General features: G+C 40.9%; 1 protein-coding gene across 2 annotated transcripts in view; it reads right to left on the bottom strand.

Annotated features, from left to right (window-relative positions):
• LOC145990131 (inactive pancreatic lipase-related protein 1-like) overlaps positions 1–19,309 on the bottom strand; it is a 100,058-nt gene that overhangs the window by 33,418 nt on the left and 47,331 nt on the right. For both annotated transcript variants that reach the window (XM_083125791.1, XM_083125792.1), the window contains exons 3-5: positions 16,523–16,671; positions 1,071–1,181; positions 194–340 (exon numbers count right to left, since the gene is read on the bottom strand). In XM_083125791.1, the coding sequence (XP_082981917.1) occupies positions 194–340; positions 1,071–1,181; positions 16,523–16,671 (407 nt within the window). The remainder of the gene's footprint in view (positions 1–193; positions 341–1,070; positions 1,182–16,522; positions 16,672–19,309) is intronic.

Genomic DNA, 19,309 nt, shown 5'->3' with positions numbered 1-19,309 from the left:
GATTTTTTTTTTGCAAGGTATCCAGGCGTTGGAGCACCGATGGGAAAAGTGCATTGGAGTTGCAGGGGAGTATGTTGAAAATAATAAAAAAATTGAAACCCTATTGCCGCTCTTTCTATGTTAGGGTCAGAGCAACCTGATCGCCCCTCGTACGTTACATATTCTTTTGTTTGTAAATTTCTAAAATACATACATCTGATTGTTGCATAAGCTTTGCAACCTGAAGAGCAACTACCCGGATGTTGGCACATGCTGTGAGGTACGGCTTGGCGGCCCCTCTGAACCAGTCGACTCCAATGACGTTCCCTTTGTCATGAGAAAGGAGGACCTTGGCCATTTCCTGGGAGGAAGAAAGAAAATCTCAGTTACTAATACTTATTTTGCAAATAAAACTTTTATTTTTCTTGGAAGGAGATGGTAAAGAAATCCCTTTTCTGAAGCAGATAAATTCACATTTGTGGCATGCTTTATTTTGCACAATGAATTGTGGGGGAAGTTGTAAAGTGAATATTTATTTTCTTACAACCTTGTTTACATATAAAAAACTGTAATGCCTTCTCTTCCACTTAATCGCTAATTACAGTATTTCATTAGTTTTTTAATAAAATAACAAAATATGACCTTAAAAATAATAATAATAAAAAGTAAAAGCAATACAGTTTGTTTACATGGACACACACACAGACACATATACAGAGAAACTAATTTTGTAAGCATTTCAGCTTTAAACGTAATCCAAATAATAACTATAGTTAATACCATCCAACCACTTGGAGACTACACTCTCTTATCATCCCTACATGAAAGCAAAATAATTTAAAATCCAAAGTTTTTAGTGAGAGAGGGAAAACAATGCACGTATAGTAGGTTTTGCATCAGAGGGTGTCTCCGATTCTTTTTGTTTAATGTTGCGGATGGCGTTTGGCATCGAAAATAAACGATGCCAGCCAAACACCATTGAGCCCCCAGTTAAAATAGCAGCTCACTGAGTTCCTTCCATAGCGTTGTTATCTGACATTAGTGGTCTGAAATAGGCTAAATAGGGAAAATTAATAATCTAATATACTCACAGGTACCCAGCCTTCATGAGCGTTATCCTTCCAGCCATGAATTATGATCCGTGTTTCTAAGCTTCTGTTGATGCGGGTCAGTACTTCGTCAGGTGTGGTAAACAGGTGGGCCTGAAATTGAAATGAGAAAAGCATTTTGAATCAAGGTTGTACGTAGAAATTTGGATTGAAATTTCGAGTTGAAAGTGTATTGGGTACTGGGATTGAGTGTCACCCTTGGGTTGTGTGGAGTGACCGGCAGACTGATGGTGGACTGGCACCTCAGAGCGGGAGCTGAGCGGGATCAGTGGTGGATCCAGAAATAGCACCTGGGATGGAAGATACTGTATTTTGTCACAGAAGTTCATTCTAACCAAAATTTACATAGTTATTTTTGTAAACGATATACCTCACTACTCCATGGTCAGTAGGGATTAACGTGCACAGGATGGAAATAAGAATACTGGATTCGGATCCAGGATAAGTAAAGGGTGCATATTATTTTCTTCCAAACTTAACGTTATAAAAATACGACGATTAGTAGGGAAACAGAGAGACAAGGGTATTTTCTCTAGAATCATGCCTCTGTTGACAGGGACGTCGTTAGGGGGGCACACGGGGGCACTGGCCCCAACAAATGCCCACGTGGCCCCGGGAAACTGTTCTGTATTTGCTGGAAATTATACTTTGATGACAAATATTGCAAAATAATTCTTCAGTAAATTTTGTTTGCAGTTTGAAACACTTCTTCAATTCTCAGTAGCACGAACCCAAGCAAGGCATTTCTTTCATATTTCCCTCTTTCTTGTTTGTTGAACACACAGATGTATTGGCAGAGGATGCAGTTAATGGTTTTGTCGTCTGACCCGGTCAGGGAAGTCTGAGACCTATTGAAAATGCACTTTTCCTCCCTGCTGTACACCAGATCCAGGATCCCCCTCAAAACCCACACTTTCTCTTCATCTGGCCCTGCACTGGCACCATGGGCGTCGAAAGGACCACACAAACAGGAAGATTTAGCTACGGGTGGCTAGAACTTTCTGGGTTAATTATTTTATGGTTCAGAAAAGATATCCCCATCCGTTTCAAATTCCAAGAACAGAATTCTAATGCTTGTCCCTTTTTTGGCGCGGGAATGAATGACATAGCGGTTCTTCTCACATGCACTCAACCCTCCTGCTCAGAGGCGAAGATATAGTACAAGCAATGCAAGCACTGCTTGCATTATTCGAATATCATTTAATGTACTTAATGTTTTAGCCTTATTTCGTTTCCATCGCACTCGATTTCGCGAAAAATTACGGCCGCAAACTCCCTCAGCAGCTCTGTAGCAAGCACCAGCCTCAATGCTTGCGGCTGCTCTGCGGGAAAATAACGCAGCCGAAGGAGTCACATGGCGAAGCATGAAATTCGAGTGGAACCCGTCCACAACGCTTACACCAAAAGCTCTGCTTGCTGAGCTTGCATTATTCCCGAAAATAGCCGAGCTCAACCGAAAGCAGAAGGATATATTGCCACCAAAAACTACGAGTAAAGAATATTTGTCTTCATGAACAAGTAAACAAGATCGCGAATATAAAAATAATTCTTAGTCATAAAATAACTAAAATAAGTTATTATCATTGTTCTAAATTCCATATATATATATATCATTTTATATTACAATTTATTTTAGATTTCGCGAATTGTAAAACGCGTAAAAAAAATGGATATTGGGAGTTCGGGCGAGATGGTAAAGGGCGGGGGTTTGTGTTTCCAGTAAGTGAAATGTCTGCACCCCCGTGAAGAGTTTCCCCAGGGAGGCAGGGAAGATTCGACGGACCTTGGTCTGCACCCTGTGTCCAGCTCGGTCCAGCTCAAATTACGTCAAAAGTGTTGACCGCACCAGTGTTTGCAACTGCCAAATTATTTACACAGTAATTCAAGTGAGCTGTTTCACAAATTTTACAACCACATTCAATAAATTGACTGCTTTTGAATAAAACTTGGGGTGAAAATAAAGCTATCTAAAAATAACTCTCTACTGATATTTACACAGCACAATTAAATCGTATACATTGTACATATTATGAACACAAGAACATGTTTTAAGTTTTATTATTATGACACAAGTGGTGCTCCCAGGATTTTTTGTAGTAGTCTCCTCATTTTGTCATCTTTTCCTGCCTTTGACTTTCCTTTCCATAGGAATACTGGGCCAAAGGGGGGCCAACCCGGCCCCGGACACGCCTCTGTATTTCACTTTATTACTTAAATATTATGTATATACTCTTTCTGCTGTAATGATTCTGATTCCATCGCTTAATTTCTATCTCCAAACTGATACCAGGTGGTTATAATTAAAGTGACGGTGTTCAGAGTGGTACAGCACGGGCTGTAATGAGAGTAGCAGTCTGAAACTTCGCAGATATGCTAATGAAGCAATGCGCTTGCGAATTATGCAACAAAAAAAATAGTTCCAATTCTCGCCACCAGGGTGAAAAATGGCGCTGTAAGCAGTCAAAACGTGCAATTTTCCGTAACTCTGACGTCAAAGCCGGTGACATTGCCTAACCATTGTGTGAGCTCCCTGGTTGTTGTTGGTGACGCTTGTTGCTTTTTCCTTTAGTAATGTTCATGTAATTCGAATAGTGAAGTTGTAGCGATATTTTATTACAAAGAGTATTGTTTTCTGTGATTTATAGTGTTTTTCCTGTAACTATACCAAGTTTTGACTGCTTACAGCGCCATTTTTACCCTGGTGGCGGGAATTGGAACTATTTTTTTTGTTGCATAATTCGCAAGCGCATTGCTTCATTAGCATATCTGCGAAGTTTCAGACTGCCACTCTCATTACAGCCTGTGCTGTACCACTCTGAACACCGTCACTTTAATTATAACCACCTGGTATATCTTTCCTTCCCATGATGAATAAAATTAAGGAAATAGGTTGGTATCACTTTTGGTCGTTTCAGAGATTTCCAAAGTGATCTTGCGTGGATGCTTTCCAGTTGTGGAAAGAGCGTGGGAGTGTCTTCACGTTTTGAGAACCATGAGGACCTAAGATTTGTTGAATTGTTCGATAGCGGGAAATTTCCTATATATGTAAAGGAGTTTGGAATTTATTGTGGTGAGTACATCGTCTATGCATGTGTTTCTTTGGTTTGAAATGAAATTTTTAAAGTTTGTGTTTAACTTTTTATTTTAATGTTTGACTCCGAATGCGATTTTTAGGGTGCCCACAAATCCTAAATTACAATCGCGCAGTGTAAATTAAATAAATGAGTTATTTTACCTAAATCCGTTTGCCCACATTAAAAAATAATGAACAAATAAAAGTACTAATAAATAAATAAGAAATTACGTACCCCTTTAGTCGTATGCGGAAAGTTCGCATATGTAAGACGTTTACTACCATACGAATAACGTTACCTGGAATTTCGAAAGTAAATGTGACGTTTGAGGATCATATGGTTTATTTTTAGAACCGTCATTTTATTATGATATTTTGACAAATCCAGCGACCGGGCCAATGAGGCTATAAACCTTTAATCCCGCTCTTGGCGTGCCATTGTACTACATGTTTTGTTGTACTGAAACATTGCTTGCCTCCTTCGTAAGACTACGCTTCGCTACTGCTCCTGCTAATGACCTGCCCTGCAAAGGAGGGGAAAGGCCACTTTCTGAAAATTCGGAGAAACATCGAAGCGGTCGGTTCATCTGTTTATTTGGTGGACAATTGATACCTGTCAGATAGTTTGAAGTAGGATTTGTGGTCCGAGCGGTGGTAAACTTCTGTAAACGTGAGAAGATAGCATCACGAAGTGTTTGTGATCTCGTTTTCCTACATCGAATGTCGAATGACAAGCTGCAAGATTATCTTCCTCTGGAAACAATGGATCAGGTTTGACTGATCGACCAAATATCCAACATTGGCATTCTAAAAGAGAGTCTGACTACCACACAAGATCCTGGGTTCGATTTCCAGGGTGGTTGATCTCATGTATAATGAGGAATAAACCACGTTTCAATTAAGGAAGGAAACTGGGTATGTAGCAATTATTTTTACATCCGTCTGCATGCTCTATAAGTATTATGTTACAAAATTTGTTTATCTGTGATATTTCTTAATTTAGCCTCCACCTACAAATGCGGAAGCTGCTGCTGCTTAGGTGGCTAGGTTGGCTAGACATACAAATATAATTAATCCCTAGTCATACAGCGAATAATACTTAAAATATGATCATGAGTTATGGAAAAGCAAATAACTTATCAAGCATTTTCTGTTTCTATTTGTTGTGCAGTGCTTAACAAGCTGCAACACGATACCAGGGGTCCTGGGTTCGAATCCCGGACTGGGGGTTTGTGTTCTTTATGATGGTCCTCTCATCAATTTCACATCACTCATTTTCATCTTCATCTTCACGATTAGCCAAAAAAGTGTCAGAAAAGCGAAGCAAAATAAACCAAATCAATCATTTATATATTTCTACTATATTACGCCGCTTTTCTATCTCTTGAGTTAAATGCGACGATGAGGATGAATGATGAGCCGAAGGAATGGCGATGGGACAGACATGATACAACCATACCTGTCCAATGTCCGAACCTTGGACCTCTGGTTTCGTAGCGTGTTATACTCAGTGGAATTCTTAGGAATAAAAACTGTAAAAGTAGGGTGAAAAGATGCAAAGTTGTACGATGAATAAAAAGCCATGTTTAGTTCTTCTAAAACCTTCCAATTATCGAGTTCGTGTATTAAGTCCACTGTATGCACAGTAAGGCTAATCGGGGATCCTACCCTTGCTCAATACATACAAAATCCTTAACATGTCTAGGCGACGCCTCCTGCATCAGTGTTCTACAATATATAATGTATTAAAATTGCAAACACCTATCTATCTCCACGAGAAACTGACATTTAGAAATTCCATACATCCATACAATACTAGAGGTCGGCGAAAAATAGACATTCCCCGCCACTCTGCTGTCAGTTTCGAAGGCTCATTCTCCCTCTGGTCTGCAAAGGTTTGGAATGCTCTTCCCGATTATGTTTCTTTTGCTAAAACACCCAAAAACTTCAAAGAACAAGTCGTATTATTTTTATTGCAAAGACAAGAATTGAGCATTAGCTCGTACGGCTAAGCAACAGGAATCAAGTAAAGTAAAACCATGTAATTTGCAAACACTTATCTGACACAACGAACATTTCAACCTGTGTGCATGCTATTTCAGTATCGACCTGGAAATTGCGTATGTACACGTGTGTATGATGGTGTGTGTGTGTGTGTGTGTGTGTGTGTTAATGTATCTGTCATTGTATTCTCTTATAATTTTATTATTTTTCATTTATGTCGTATTCATTCATGTTATGTTATTTGATTTCAGTATTATTCAGTATTATAAATGTATGTATTGTAGCTTTTATTCACCAGAGTTAGGTGGTAGAGCAGCCCAAGGCTGAATCTCGCTCTGTAGTAAATAAAAAGACTTTTCAATTCAATTCAATTCAATTCAATCCGAACTACTATGTGCCTCCACCGGGTATCGAACCCGGGACCCCTTGAGAAAAACTTACAATTAGTCAGTAAAATTAATATTGAGGGACAAGGCCTGCGAAGAGTTCTTTCATTCGGTTGCGCGTGGTCATCACATCGAGTCCCATATAGTTTCGAGAGCAGAATTTGCTTCCATATCGCTTTCACGTACTTCCCAAATTCTCCTCACGATGTTGGAACAGCACAGAAATTTTGGAACTAATACAAGGAGGTACCCAGGGAAGGGGCTCAGGGGCTGCAGTCCTTTCCCGAAATCCTAAATATCTGATTTTAATAATGTGTAGTAGTAATTAAATTTACTTCATTAATAGGAGTCAACATCTTGTATATGGTAAGTTGAAATATACCATATAGAAATTCATCTTCAGCGCATTTACTCCTCCCCCCCCCAACCTTTTCGTCTTTAGATGGCGGCTGCCGATAATGGATAAGCCTCTTCCGAAATCAAATTTTGGCTACCAACCTGACCACCAGGGATCGAACCTTGAACCATTCGATTGATTGATTAATTGCACTGGTGTTTTAAGTCCACTTTATGCACAGTAAGGCTAATCGGGACTGGACCTACAGTTTAAAGTGAGATCCGAACAACTATGTGCCTCTGCCTCCATCGGGAATCGAACCCGGGTAGGTTGTCTCCAAGTGAACAATCAGATGCCATAGAAGACTCGGGCCAGCCCTTTAGAATCGTGCTTAACGCGGTCGCCTTGAACTAAGAGATACCGGATTCGATTCCGGTATGAACTGTATACATGAGATGCCTAATCGGTACTGGTTCTACAGTGTAAAGTGCGATCCGAACCACTATGAGCATCCACCAGGTAACGAACCCGGAACCCCTTGATTACAAGGCGACGATGCTACCATGCGCCACCGAGGAGGCCCTTGCTCCTTTTCTTTCCAAGAATATATATACAGTGTGGTGTAACAAGAGGTGGGCGAGTGGGCAACCACCCGGGGCCTCGAGCCTAAAGGGCCCTTGCGTCCCAAGCGGTTGATACGAAAAATATAGGCCTAAATGGAAGTGAGAAAAAATATGGAAAAGGCTAATTTTTGTGCGTTTTAAAATTAAAATATTCTGCTTTTCTCTGGTCAAAAATTCTAGTTAAACGTTATAATTTGAATGAATACGTCAAATCATGGGCGTAACATGAAAGGACTGTCCCGACTAAATGGGGATGTCCTTTAGCCTTGCATCAATGGTTATAAAACAAAAATGACCCAATGTTGCAGACTGCAAACTTCTGGAGCCTGACTCTCTCTCTCCTCAGACAACCCATTCCTATATGCAAGGACGAAATCGAAATTCTTGCACAATCTGAAAAATCGTCAATGTTATTTTCGTACGTTTTTATATCTCCACATTATAATATTTCATAGTTCGAAGGGGGGGGGGGGTGTCCATGGCTCCCATGAGTACGGGCATGCCCTACAGCTTCAGATTTCATCTTCCTCAAATACACTTTCCGGGTGAGTGAAATTATTCAATATAATTTTCGTCAGCAATTTATTATTATTATTTAAATATGGTAAATTGCTGACGTATCCTTGAACATTTAGTATCGATTTACATTGAGACTTCAAATTTAAAGAACGGATGGCGGCCTCGCGATCTGTTGCTACGCCACTGTGTGTGTGTGTGTGTGTGTGTGTGTGTGTGTGTGTGTGTGTGTGTGTGTGTGTGTGTGTGTGTGTGTGTGTGTGTGTATACATATACATCAGAGGCGAAGATATAGTACAAGCAATGCAAGCACTGCTTGCATAATTCGAATATCATTTAATGTACTTAATGTTCTAACCGTATTTAGTTTCCATCGCACTCGATTTCGCGAAAAAATGCGGCCGCAAACTCCCCCAGCAGCTCTGTAGCAAGCACCAGCCTCAATGCTTGCAGCCGTTCTGCGGGAAAATAAGGCCTCCGAAGGAGTCACATGGCGAAGCGTGAAATTCTGGTGGAACCCGTCCACAAAGCTTCTACAAAAAGCTGTGCTTTCCGAGCTTGCGTGATTCCCGAAAATAGCCGAGTACAACCGAAAGCAGAAGGATTTATCTATGGGTACGTTGCCAGCAAAAACTAGTAACGAATATTTGTCTTCATGAACACGTAAACAAGATCGCAAATATAATAATAATTGTTAGTCATAAAATAACTAAAAGAAGTTATTATCACTGTTCTAAATTCCATATATATCATATTATATTACAAATTATTTTAGATTTCGCGAAATGTAAAACGCGTAAAAAAAGTTGACATTGGGAGTTGGGGCAGTGGAATTTCTGCACCCCCGTGAAGAGTTTTCTCAGGGAGGAAGGGAAGATTGGACGGACCTTGGTCCAGCACCCTGCTTCCTGGTCGGTCCAGCTCAAATTACGCCAGAAGTGTTGACCGCTACCAGTGTTTGCAACTGCCAAATTATTTACGCAGTAATTCAAGTGAGCTCTTTCACAAATTTTACAATCAATAAATTGGGGTGAAAATAAAGCTATCTGAGAAAGAACTATCTACTGATATTTGTACATGGCATAGAAGTAAATCGTATACATTCTGCATATTATGAGCACAAGAATATGTTTTAATGATTGATTGATTGATTTGTTGTTTTAAGTCCACTTTATGCACAGTAAGGCTAATCGGGACTGGACCTACAGTTTAAAATGGGATCTGAAACACTTGTGCCTCCACCGGGTATCGAACCCGGAACCCCTTGATTACAAGGCGACGACACTACCACTGCGCCATCGGGGAGGCCCGAATATGTTTTAAGTTCTATTATTATGACGCAAGTGGTGTTCCCAGGGTCTTTTTACGGTCCCCATTTTGTCATCTTTTCCTTCCTTTGACGTTTTTTCTTAGATATACTGGGCCAAAAGGGGGTTATGTCTACCATCCACCCCCCCTTCGCCCCGGGCACGCCATTGAATGACACTTTATTACTTAAATATTAATGTACATACTCGTTCTGCTGAAATGATTCTGATTCCTCCGCGTAATTTTTATCTCCAAACTGATATATCTTTCCTTTGTGACGGATAAAATTAAGGAAATAGGTTGGTATCACTTTCTGTTGTTTCAGAGATTTTCAAAGTGATCTTTTGTGGATGCTTGCATTTGCAGTTGTGGAAAGCGCGTGGGATAGTGTGAGTGTTTGTTGCTTCGTGTTTTGTGCTGTGAATTTATCGGAATGAACGCGTATTTAGGAACGGTTGATGTGAAGTGCGGGTGTATTATTGAGCAATTGAAAATTGCTTCGTTTAGCTCGAGAGAGATAAGTGTTAAAATGAAAATCGTGGAAGGGGGTCGACCAACACCAAGAGTTTGAAATTTATTGTGGTGAGTACATCGTCTATGCATGTGTTTCTTTGCTTTGAAATGAATTTTTTATTGTTTGTGTTTAACTTTTTATTTAGTGTTTAAGTTACTCCAATGCGGTTTTTAGGGTGCCCAAAAATACTAAATTACATCATGCAGCGTAAAATAAACAAATGATTCCCATTTTTTTTTTATCTAAATCGGTTTGGTCACCGTTTGACCATATTAAATAATAATGAACAAATAAAGGTACTAATAAGTAAGTGAGAAATTCCGTCTCCCTTTAGTCGTATGCGGAAAGTTCGCATATGCAAAACGTTTAATATCATATGAATAACGTTACCTGGATATTTTTTTAAAAAGTAAATGTGACGTTTGCGGATCATATGGTTTATTTTTAGTACAGTCACTTTATTACGATATTTTGACAAATCCAGGGACTGGGTAAATGAGGCTATAAACCTTGAATCTTTCCCCTCGGCATGTCGTTGTACTACATGTTTTGTTGTACTGAAACATTGCTTGCCTCCTTCGTAAGACTACGCTTCGCTACTGATATACATATACCGGGTGTCCGAGAAGTCTTTGTATGATAATAAAAATTAACTGTACCCGCTATATGCAACATAGACATGAAAAAATGGTACCAAAATGTTCGGAATCTATTCAAGTTTTTTTGTTTCAAGTTTCTGTAACGTTGCAGTAGTGTAGCAGTGCCAGTGTCCAGCAAACCGGAAATGTGCACAAGTCAGGAAAAAGCTGAATGTATCCTGTGGTTTCACAAGAGAAGGTCACAAAAAACAGTGCAGACACAGTTTCAAACATCGTACGGAAAGGTGCCGCCCGATGGTAGGAGCATTAAGTCGTGATATGACAAATTCAAGACCACAGGATCTGTTGCTGACGCAACCTCAGACGAAAGGGTGGAAGATGTCAGAGTGGCTTTGTGCGCAGTCCGAAGAAATCCGTGCATACGGCCTCACGTGAGTTACAGATGCCAAAAATGTTCTGTTCATGATGTGTTACACAAACGTTTACTGTTTCGTGCATACAAAGTGCAAATTCTGCAGGCTTTGTTGCCCAATGACGGCAAACGCATTGACGCTGATAATGGCTAGCTGGAACGTGTTGCTTTTTCAGACCAGGCGGTCTTTCGTGTCAGTGGTTTAGTGAATACACACAACGTGCGTATCTGGGGTAAGGAGCCCCCTCATGAGGTGAGGGAGTCGACCATGGACAGCCCGAAGGTGAATGTTTGGTGCGCGCTGCTGCATGACAGAATAATCGGACCGTTCATTTTCTGTGAGGACACCGTAACATCTGGATTGTATCTCAACATGTTGTAATTGTTTGCTATTCCGCAATTGCTATAATATCACCCACATGTTATCTTTCAACATGACGGTGCACCGCCACATTGGAGTCTGGAGGTTCGTTCCTATACCTTGATCAGAAATTTCCTGGAAAATGGATTGGTCGAGATGGACCGACAGTGTGGCCTGCACGATCTCCAGACATAACCAACCCCTTTACATTTTTTATGGGGTTATGTGAAAGACAATGTCTACAGAACTCCTGTATCCGATCTTGCAACTCTGCAACAACGGATAATGCAAGTCATCACATCAATCCCTCCTGTGATGTTGGCTAATGCATGGCGAAAAGTTCAATTTCGACTAGATGTACTCCGTGCTACCAAGGGTGCTCATGTGGAGATTTATTGATTTCTTTCCTATTGCCAATAAAACTTGAATAGTTTCCGAACATTTTGGTACCATTTTTCATTTCTATGTTGCATATAGCGGATACAGTTAATTTTTCTTTTCATACAAAGACTTCTCGGACACCCGGTATAATGTATGTATACAGTATAGGCATATATTGTGTATAAAGTCGACAATTGCTAAGGAACAAACACATATTGACCCATATCTTTTTCATACACAACTCCGTGTCAGTTTGTTGCCAGAAAGAGACCAGTAGAGGGCAGCAAGGAATCGTTGCGCCCAGTCAGAAAGGAACGTGTGAGCTTGGAGCGTCGTTATCAGGAAAAGACTGCAGTGCAGTGGCAGGAGGTGGTACCCACGGGAGACAGTCAAACACGGTAGAGGCAGTGCAATACTGGTGTGCAACAGAAGAAGCAAGTAGGAAGATGGCGAGAAGAGTACATTTAAGTGATTACGAACGGGGCAGAGTTGTTGGTCAGCTGGAGTCAGGGCGAAGTATCACGTGGCACGTGTTATGAAGTGGCACGTGTTATGGGGGTATAGAAAAATGTAATTTCCAGACTTCAGAAAGCTACTCGTACCAGAGGAACAGCTTTGCGTATGCATGGTGGAGGTCGTGGAAGGTGTGCAACTGCTCGCCAGGATCGGTACATCGTCCAGGTGGCAAAAAGGAAACGATCTGCCACTCCAGCCCAAATTGCTCAAGACCTTGTCGGCGCTTCAGGTGTCCGTGTGTCCTGAAAAACCATTACACGACGACTGAATAGTGTTGGGTTGTATGCCCAGAAGCCAGTTAAGTGTGTGCCATTAAAACCAGTTAACCGTCGTGCGAGATTACACTTGTGTGTGCAGCATCGTAACTGGGACCAAGACAGATGGGTAAATGTGATGTTCTCCGATGAATCGCGGTACTGTGTGACAAGTGATTCTGGACATCAAATGGTGTGGAGAGAACGTGGAACACGATATCATGCACAGCACATCTGTGAACGTGACAGGTATGGGGGACCCGGAGTCATGGTATGGGGGGTACAATGAAAAATGGGAAAACGCCACTGCAAATCTTCGCCGCAGGATCCGTTACTGGAGCGCTGTATTCTACCGAGATCCTGGAAGGTTATGTTCGTTTTTTTCGGGGTGCAGTGGGCCCTGACTTTCTTTACATGGATAATAATGCGCTTCCACACAGAACTGTCGAAGTGCAGACACACTGGAAAGAGAAAACATCACCCGCATGGACTGGCCTGCATATTCACCGGATCTCAACCCCATCGAACATGCGTGGGATGCTCTCGGAAGGCAGGTTGCACAAAGGAATCCCTCACCCCGGACCCTCCAGGAGCTGAAAACTGCACTTCAGGAAGAATGAGACAATATACCCCTCGCGCTCACGAACGCTCTCATCGACAGCATGCCGAACAGGTGTGCAGCTTGCTGTGCAGTCCGCGGTGGCCACACGCCATATTGCTTTCCTCTGGACTCACTCTACACATGCCAAATTGTGATTCATGTGCTTTCCTCGCTTTGTTTTGCTTATGCTGGTTTTGCTTTATGACGTCCCGTTTCTTTGGTTGATGGGGAGTCCCCGTTATCTTTTCTCAATAAACCTTAACTGATATCTGTACTTATTTATTTATTTTATTTATTTATTTATTTATTTATTTGAAAAGTCCTGAATACAGAAAAATCCATTTTACATCAGGATATCAACCGGAAAAGAAATAAACAAAATAATAAGATGGACACATACACACACGTATACATATGTAACAAGAATAATAACAACTAGGGCAAAAAGAATATTATTTACACTTCAGCTTCTTTATGCACGCCGTTCTGTAAGTCTGCTTTGATAAATGGAAGCCCGGAGCGTCTTTTAATGAGTTGTAAATGGTTTGTAGCCTGTAGAGAAGTGATCTTTGTTCTAAAGATAGCCTTGAAGATTTAATGTAAAAGAAGTTGTTGCATTTACTGTTGGGACGTTGGATTCTGATATTAAGAAGTGGCAAGAGTTCGCTGGTGAAAAGTTGTCCATTAATGATTCTGAAGAGTAGTGTTAAATCTGAGAGTTGACGGCGAAGAGAAAGGTCATGAATTTGTAGAGTGGGTAGAATTTCTTGTTTGGAGAAGTTTGCAAGAGCTGGACATCTGTGTTTGACTATTCTGACGAAGAAACTTACTACTTTGTTTGATTTCTTTAAATTGCTTTCACATGCCATTGACCAAATACAGGAGCCATATTCAAGAATAGGAACAACACACAATGTAAAGTAGGTTTTGAGGGCAGAAACGTGTGTTATGTCTGTAATTCTGTAAATTAGTCCAAGTGTTATCATCGCTTTGGAAGTTATGTAGTCTATGTGATGGTTGAAAGTCAGTTTGCTATCAAAAATGACACCAAGATCCTTGTGCTGTCGTACGAACGGAATAACCTGGTTGCATAACTTGTAGGATGACACTGTGCTATTGGATTTTAGGGTAAACCTCATGACAACAGATTTATCCGGATTTAATTTGAGATTCCATTCTTGGCACCAGCGTTCAATGTGTTTGAGATTGTCTTGGATATAGCATGTGTCCTGAAGTGAAGTAATGTTTCGGAATAATTTGCAGTCATCAGCATACAATAATACTGAACATTCGGAAGAAATATATTCTTGAATGTCATTCATGAAGAGAGAGAAACACGGGGGGGCCAGAGAACTTCCTTGGGGCACACCGGAAACTACATGAAGCCACGACGAAGAGCAACCAGATATGATAACCTTTTGCTTTCTATTGTGCAAGTAAGATGAAAGTAGTTTAAGAAGAGCTCCGTGAATATTGAATCTATTTGATAATTTGTGGATGAGTTGCGTGTGAGAGATATCAAAGGCTTTGGAAAAGTCTAAGTATACGACATCCATGTCTTGCTTGGCATTCAGGCAGTTAACTGCTTTGGTAAGCAAGCAAGCAAGGTTTGTGTCACAGGAAGCATGAGGGAGAAAACCGTGTTGAGTGGGAGAGAGAGAAACGGAAAAACATGTGCAAGGATACGATTAGAAATGATTTTCTCAGCTAGCAGTGCAAGTGCAGGAAGTAAGGAAATCGGCCGATAGGAAGTGACATGAGTTTTGTTTCCGTGTTTGAGGATAGGGACTATATTTGCTTGCTTCCATGTACAAGGAAACACACCTTCGGAAAAGCATTATTATATTATCTGATATATATTGTTCACTTGTTGCACCCTTATCACGTAGTCAAAAGTTATTGGTCAAAACGTGTTTGTTCCTTAGCAACTGTCGACCAGTGTAGTTTGTTAATTTATAATAGTTTGATAGAAAAAATATATCGGTTATATAAAGCATTAGGGTCGTTATATAATTATTAATTAATTTTGATTTGAAATGTAGATTATTACCAGAAGACCTTAATACAGAATAAGAAACAAATAATAATAATAATAATTTATTATGATCATTCGCATTTGGTATTACAATAGTTACAACAAATAGCGAAGAAACCTTTTCCACGACTATAACTTACAAGATTTATTCTGGTGCCACTCCCGCCACTCGGTGGTCTGTCGTCTTCTGGAAGACTTTGGCAGCTATCACGTGAATGCTTCCCCCCATTAAAAGGAGCTCTGGAGACAGCACGTGCTTTGTTCTCTAACAGCCAGAGCTCTCCGTTTGAATGCTTGGACGATGAAGGGAACATACTCCATATATCGAAGTGTATCACACGAGCAGTCCTGCCACCTCTGTCAGGCGCGAAAATACAGAGCGATCCATTGAAGTGTAGACCGTCGCGTCAGTGTTTGCGCTATCGGCAAGCGAGACACTCGCGGCCGTTTGTAGGCATCGTAGAGTGTCGATGAAAACGAGGTGTTCAAACTAGACGCCTTCGATACGCACACATTGTTGATACATCTTTATTAAGACACCCACTAACGTAAGCTGGCGAGGGAGGGGGTTAGAAACCGGTTTTTACGGAGGCCCTGAAAGTAAACAGGAGACTGAAGTGATAAGGGTCCTTGTTTTGTATTTTGTGGCCTGTTTATTAGTCTGGCGACTATGAAGTGAAGGTGCTTGTTACGTATTGTTTTTTTTCCCTAGTGTATTCGACCGCAAAGTGTGTCATTGCTCAGTAATTCTTTTTCTACTGCACAGCATATGTGTTAACTCAATCGGCACGTGAAGGGAGGTCACTTGCCCCCCCAAAATTTTCAGGCAACTAAATTTAAAAGTTAATGATACATTTGTTAACCTCTTGGGATCTGAGTAGCAAATTATTGAAGTGTATTTTTTTATGATTGTGCAAATGTAAGCTATTTAGCAAAATATTCTGGACGCTATTTTTATGGGATGGAACGCTTATTAATTCTGCCTCCCCCGAAGTTAAGTGCCAAGTTTGATTATGTCCCCGAAGCTAAGTCTCAAGTTTATTCTGACCCTCAAAGTTAAGTCCCAAGTTTGATTCTGCTCCCCCAAGTTAAGTCCCAAGTTTTATTCTGACCCCCAAAAGATAAGTCCCAAGTTTTATTCTGCCCCAACCTCAAAGTCTAGTTTGATTCTGCCCCCTCCCCCAAAGTTGAGTCCCAAGTGTGATTCTGCCCCTTCCCCCCAAAGTTAAGCCCCAAAATCGATCCCCCCCAAAGTTATGTTCCAAGTTACGCCCATGGGGAAGGCAACTGACATGTAGAGATTTCAAATGATGAGAGCAAAAGGATAAAGATTTGTAGATCTTAGTGATATTATTGGATTGCCCTTTGAAAGGACTCGTGTAAGAGCACGGTCAGTCGTCATGTTTGCACCAAACATACGTTTGGCAGCAACGGCTCGAAGACGACAGAGCATCTCTTGGCGAGAATAGAATAAATCTTCTGGCGTATATACCAGCATCTATGACTATACCAACCTTCATGACTGGCGCATCCCACACGAACAACACGTAAGCTGTGTTTATGACTTCTACATCCTCCGGTACCTCGTTCACTGGTCTAAAGATGGTGTCAAACCACTCGTCCGTGTAGCTGATGCATCCGAGGTCAGGATAACATATTTCACCTGTTGAAGAAATGCATATAATGAATCGAAAAATCAATAGGTGTTACTAACTAGGCAGAGGATGTTTTCATTCATTCATCGTCCTCTGTCTTAGCATACAACGCTACTTAGATATTTTTCATTGTCTAGTGCCTCTATCACTATGTCTCGAGAGAGCTCATCTTCTCTCATCTCTAGCCGACATCCGTGGAGGAGTGGTTATTACAGCGCGCTACGCCGACAGAAATGTGAGTGAGTGTCCCTGCATCAATTTCACCACATCATAGCTCATCCTCATCTTCGCGATTAGCCAAAAGTGGCAGAGAAGCGAAGTAAAATAGACCCAATCAATTCTCTCATCTTCAGACGAACAAATTTCGTTTGACCAGTAGTACGGATCAACCCTGTACTTTACTACGAATCCGGTTCTCTAACCAACTACTACATGCTGGAATTGTATTCTGCTATTTGCTTTACTTATGCTACTTTATCTATTGTCTGAGGAGAAGGAATCATATTTGCTTGAATTCTGTACTGGGATGACTTACATATGGTTTTTGGGCAATTGCTATGAAGGCTGCTTCGTTGATTTCCCTCAATTTCCAATTTGGTTATTTGTTTTGATTTGATTTGATTTGCTTTATTTTACTTCGCTTTTTGTGCCACTTTTGGCTGATTTACAAAGATGGGGATGAGTGATGATATGATGAATTTGATGAATAGACACTCACAAACATCCATGCCCAGGCCAGGATTCGAACCCGGGACCTCTGGCGTTGTAGCGCGAACGGTTATTTGTGTAGTATTCAGTGGCGTAGTGCAGTTCTCTGGGACCCCCCTGCAAGTAAAATATTGGGGCCCCCTCAGTGGAAAAAATAAACATCGAGATGATGCCAGAGTGGGCAGACGCACAATAGTGAGCACCCCCACTTGTAAAATGAATTAACCTTTCCTTTCCATTTTTCGATATCGACTTAGGCTATATATCAGTTTAGTAGTTTTTCGAAACTAAATCAGGGTGGTCTGAATCTCTGATAAATAACTGGATAAAGAAATTAGAAATATTTTCTCTTACTTCAACGTGGTGACACAGCCAGGATTCTTTTTTAAGGAGGGTGGAGGCTTCACACAGCCAACTCTTTTGTTCGTGATCCTTTGTATTTTTTGTTCGAAGCGTTTTTTCTTTAATGTAGGTTACATATAATACACATATATTTAAAAAATACTGTTTGGGTAAATTGTTTAAAGGATAGTAAACACTCCTTTTTTTTTAAAAAAAAAGGGGTCCCGGGTTCGATACCAGGTGGAGGCACATAGTGGTTCGGATCCCACTTTAAACTGTAGGTCCAGTCCCGATTAGCCTTACTGTGCATAAAGTGGACTTAAAATACCAACTCAACACTCCTTTTTTGGACTTAGAGGTGGATGCACCTTCAGCTCAAAAGGCCATCCTCTGGCTATGCCAGGCCAAGATTCAACGTAAGAGACGCTCACATTACGCTTCTAATACTAATACTGAGTTATATACTCAAGCAAACTTATCATTTCAGTTACGGTGGTTGAACTGGACCTCTACATTGTCAATGGTGACCTAATATCTTCGGGTCAATTGCAATCTGCTGCTAAGAAATAGAGACGGCCTCAAGTCTTGAGAGATAGAAAATTAAGCAGCGACTGGACTTTAATCACTGAAAATTTGTCACTCAATGAAATGCCTATTGGAGGGATTGGAACACTGTATACTTTGTGTTTTTGTTTTTTGATGTTTTATTCACTACCACGAGAACTACACACAACAAATATTCTGGTATATATCGCAATGCACACCGGAGCTGCCTTTGTATTAACGTCCGAGCAGCCACATTGTTCGCTACTTCTCGCCTGACTACGCAATGTTCTTACTGGCGTGCGTATAAAGAAACAAATGCATGTTGCTATGCGCGCAAAGCGCTGTGTTCTTGATGACAATCTTCTGCTGACGAGTCCACTTGGATCTCTGTTGGAGTCCATGTAGATATTCTTTCCACCAACGATGCCACAATTGTTGGTGAAACAGCTGAATTCTCTGCCATCTTGTCAGTCTGTTGACTGGTAATTCGGAGATGTCTGGCTCGGGTAACGAGGATAAAAAAGGATGACCTATGAGGAAATGACCAGGTGTAAGTGGGGTTGGATCTGTTGGATCTTGTGAGATTACAGAAATGGGTCTTGAATTTAAACACGCTTTTATCTGACACAATAATGTTGTCAATTCTTCGAATGTTATCGATGACTTGCCTATTATTCTTATCAAATGATGTTTCATCGATTTAACTGCTGCCTCAGCGAGTCCTGAAAAATGTGGTGATCCAGGTGGCATAAAGTGCCATTGTACAGTCATGGAAAGTAGTTCTTGGGCCACGAGACCTACGATATCGTAACATCTTAAAGCCTGTTGTCTATGCAACCCAAATAACAAAATTGTCGCTTGGGTTTGCCTAGCGGACCTGGATTCTCGGGAATGATTGAGTATTGACAGCAGCGTGAGTCATACCCCCAGGCCCAGCCATAACAAACGACAGCTGGGTGCCGTGAGACCAGCAGAAAAAGTTTCAGGAATTGGTTTCTTAACAACAGCTATTCGTAAGAAAATGTTCTCATTACTGATATTAGAGTCATT

The sequence above is a fragment of the Lepisma saccharinum genome, chromosome 7 (genome assembly GCF_977018435.1).
Source record: "Lepisma saccharinum chromosome 7, izLepSacc3.1, whole genome shotgun sequence".
NCBI classification, from domain to species: domain Eukaryota; kingdom Metazoa; phylum Arthropoda; class Insecta; order Zygentoma; family Lepismatidae; genus Lepisma; species Lepisma saccharinum.
Note: the sequence above shows the minus strand (reverse complement) of the source record. Positions and strands in the feature narration are given on the sequence as shown.